The sequence below is a fragment of the Camellia sinensis genome, chromosome 12 (genome assembly GCF_055761805.1).
Source record: "Camellia sinensis isolate YWXY chromosome 12, ASM5576180v1, whole genome shotgun sequence".
NCBI classification, from domain to species: Eukaryota; Viridiplantae; Streptophyta; class Magnoliopsida; order Ericales; family Theaceae; genus Camellia; species Camellia sinensis.
Window position 1 is genome coordinate 74,305,927 of NC_138972.1, and position 2,033 is coordinate 74,307,959.

The 2,033-nt window shown below is 34.3% G+C and overlaps 1 protein-coding gene across 1 annotated transcript; it reads right to left on the reverse strand.

The window, feature by feature from the left end:
- Positions 1-362: 362 nt before the first annotated feature.
- LOC145804184 (uncharacterized) lies at positions 363-1,143 on the reverse strand. Its single transcript, XM_082897925.1, has 3 exons — positions 879-1,143; positions 626-750; positions 363-512 (listed from the first exon to the last, which is right to left on the reverse strand). The coding sequence occupies exons 1-3, from the start codon at positions 1,134-1,136 to the stop codon at positions 437-439; spliced, it is 459 nt and encodes a 152-aa protein (XP_082754051.1). The 5' UTR covers positions 1,137-1,143; the 3' UTR covers positions 363-436.
- Positions 1,144-2,033: the final 890 nt, after the last annotated feature.

Consider the following 2,033-nt stretch of genomic DNA (forward strand, 5'->3'; position numbering starts at 1 on the left):
CAGAGAAATTCACTCGGAGAGAAAAACATATCTTCCTATTCGATGATGGGTTATGGGCAGGGGTTCAATAGTGGTGGTAGGGGAGGTTATCAGGTGAGGGAGAAGAGCATGAGAGAAAAACAGTGGGGGAGGGGGGTTGGGAAGAAGATGGTTGTTTGGTTACAGGGAGTAGATTGTCCAATATAATGTAAGTAAGAAGATGGATGTTTGGTTTGGTTTAGATTGTTTAAAATGTAGAAATGGCTTTTTTCTCATGAGGTTAGAATTTTACCATTACTAATTTTTACAATCATCTTCAATTGGACTACATGAGCTCAAATCATTATAGTTTACGGACAAACTAAAAAAAATGGTGATAGTGAAGGAGATAAAAGTGTAATTAACCCTTTTTCTTTTATCAAGCATACTTTATCAGCCAAAGGATACATATGAGAACCTAATAGATAAATAAAAATTTAAATGCAAAGCTATTACCTTCTGCAATATCATGGACAATTGCCATTTTTATACACCTGACATTTGGAAAAAAAAAAAAAGCAAAAAATGTTAAAATCTTTAGAAAATGCAACAATAACAAATAACCCAGATGGAACACAAAAAAACTAAAAGTAACAGAAACCCTAACTTGTCTTTATCGACTCCAGGAATGTCAGAAGCAATGAGAGCCATCAACCCCATTCGATACATATGATCGGCTATGGACTCTGGATTCTCAACATCCCTTCGCACCCATCCTGTTCTCTTCGTCGTCTGATCAAACCCCAAAAAACCCCCAAACCCAAAAAAAAAAAAATCACAAATTTAGGCAATGATATTCGAGTCCAAAACAATCAACACTCAAGTGAATCATACATATATACATATCTAAACAAAAATACCTTGAGACGGTGACAGAGAGAGAGAAAATCGATGGCAGAAGAGGCGGGGACCGAGGATGAATCGCCATTAGGGGAAGCTGAAGCGGAGTGCGGTGGTGATGATGAGGATGAAGAAGGAGGCTCGGTGGCCATTCGAAAAACCCTAGAAGGGTTGGATGAGGAAGTTCGAGCTCTGAAAAACTTGAATCGAATGAGTTCAGTCGAAGCGAGTGAAGGTACCAAGAAGGATTTACAGAACACTCGACTCTCACTCCTCATTTTTTATTTTTTTAGTATTTCTCAAACGGGCGGGAACTAAATGTATATAGACCATTGATTTAAATGTATATGTACTTAGGATTCATCTTGACCATTAAAATCAATTGTATTTCTCATACATTTTATACATTTTCAAAAACCTTCTTGTCTTATTATATAGATACCTATTATATAATACATAATATACTTATAGATAATATATAAAATATAATATATACTTATACATAGTAATAAAAAAAAATAAGCATATGTATGTAAAATTAAAATAAAAATAAAATTAAATAAATAAAATAATATATATATTAAAAAGATTAATTTTTTTTTTCTTCTTCTCTTCTCTTCTTATTAAAAAAATTAATATCATACATATTAAATATTTGCTTATGTTGAAAATTGTGCTATATTAATATTTTGCTTAACTTCTATAACTTGCGCCTCGCTTTGGTGAGACACGCGCCTCGCCTCGCGCCTCGGTGCTTAGGCTCTAGGTGACTTTGGCGCCTCAATGTGCCTAGAGCTTTTTAAAACACTGATTAGGAGCCTTCTAAGTAATACCCAAGAGGTTAGAATTTCCGAAAATGAAAGGAAAATTCGGATGTAATTATTCCCTGCTTTTTAGGCTGATCTTGTTGGCCTGCTTTGACATATTAAAAGTCAAAATTTGAAAATTCCTATTTCACACAAAATCGTATCCCTTTGAGTTATCTTTCCAATGACGCTTGAATCACTTAAATCTGACATCGGATGAGATAGATACATCCAAAATATTGAGGCTGTGCAGAGTGACTTCTATAGCGGGATTGTAACAATTTTAACTTTTCTTTCTTCAAATCTCATGGGTTGGGCTTTTATTGCTTGATTAAAATTATTTAGATTCTTCTAGGCCTTTAGAGCTGA

What these genes read in the sequence shown, in the direction of transcription:
- LOC145804184 (XM_082897925.1), bottom strand. Translation starts at nt 1,136, where the DNA reads ATGAGGAGTGAGAGTCGAGTGTTCTGTAAATCCTTCTTGGTACCTTCA. An exon ending in CTCTCTGTCACCGTCTCAAG is followed by an intron (nt 751 to 878) that starts GTATTTTTGTTT and finishes GGGTTTGATCAG; the next exon opens with ACGACGAAGAGAACAGGATG. An exon ending in CCTGGAGTCGATAAAGACAA is followed by an intron (nt 513 to 625) that starts GTTAGGGTTTCT and finishes TCCAAATGTCAG; the next exon opens with GTGTATAAAAATGGCAATTG.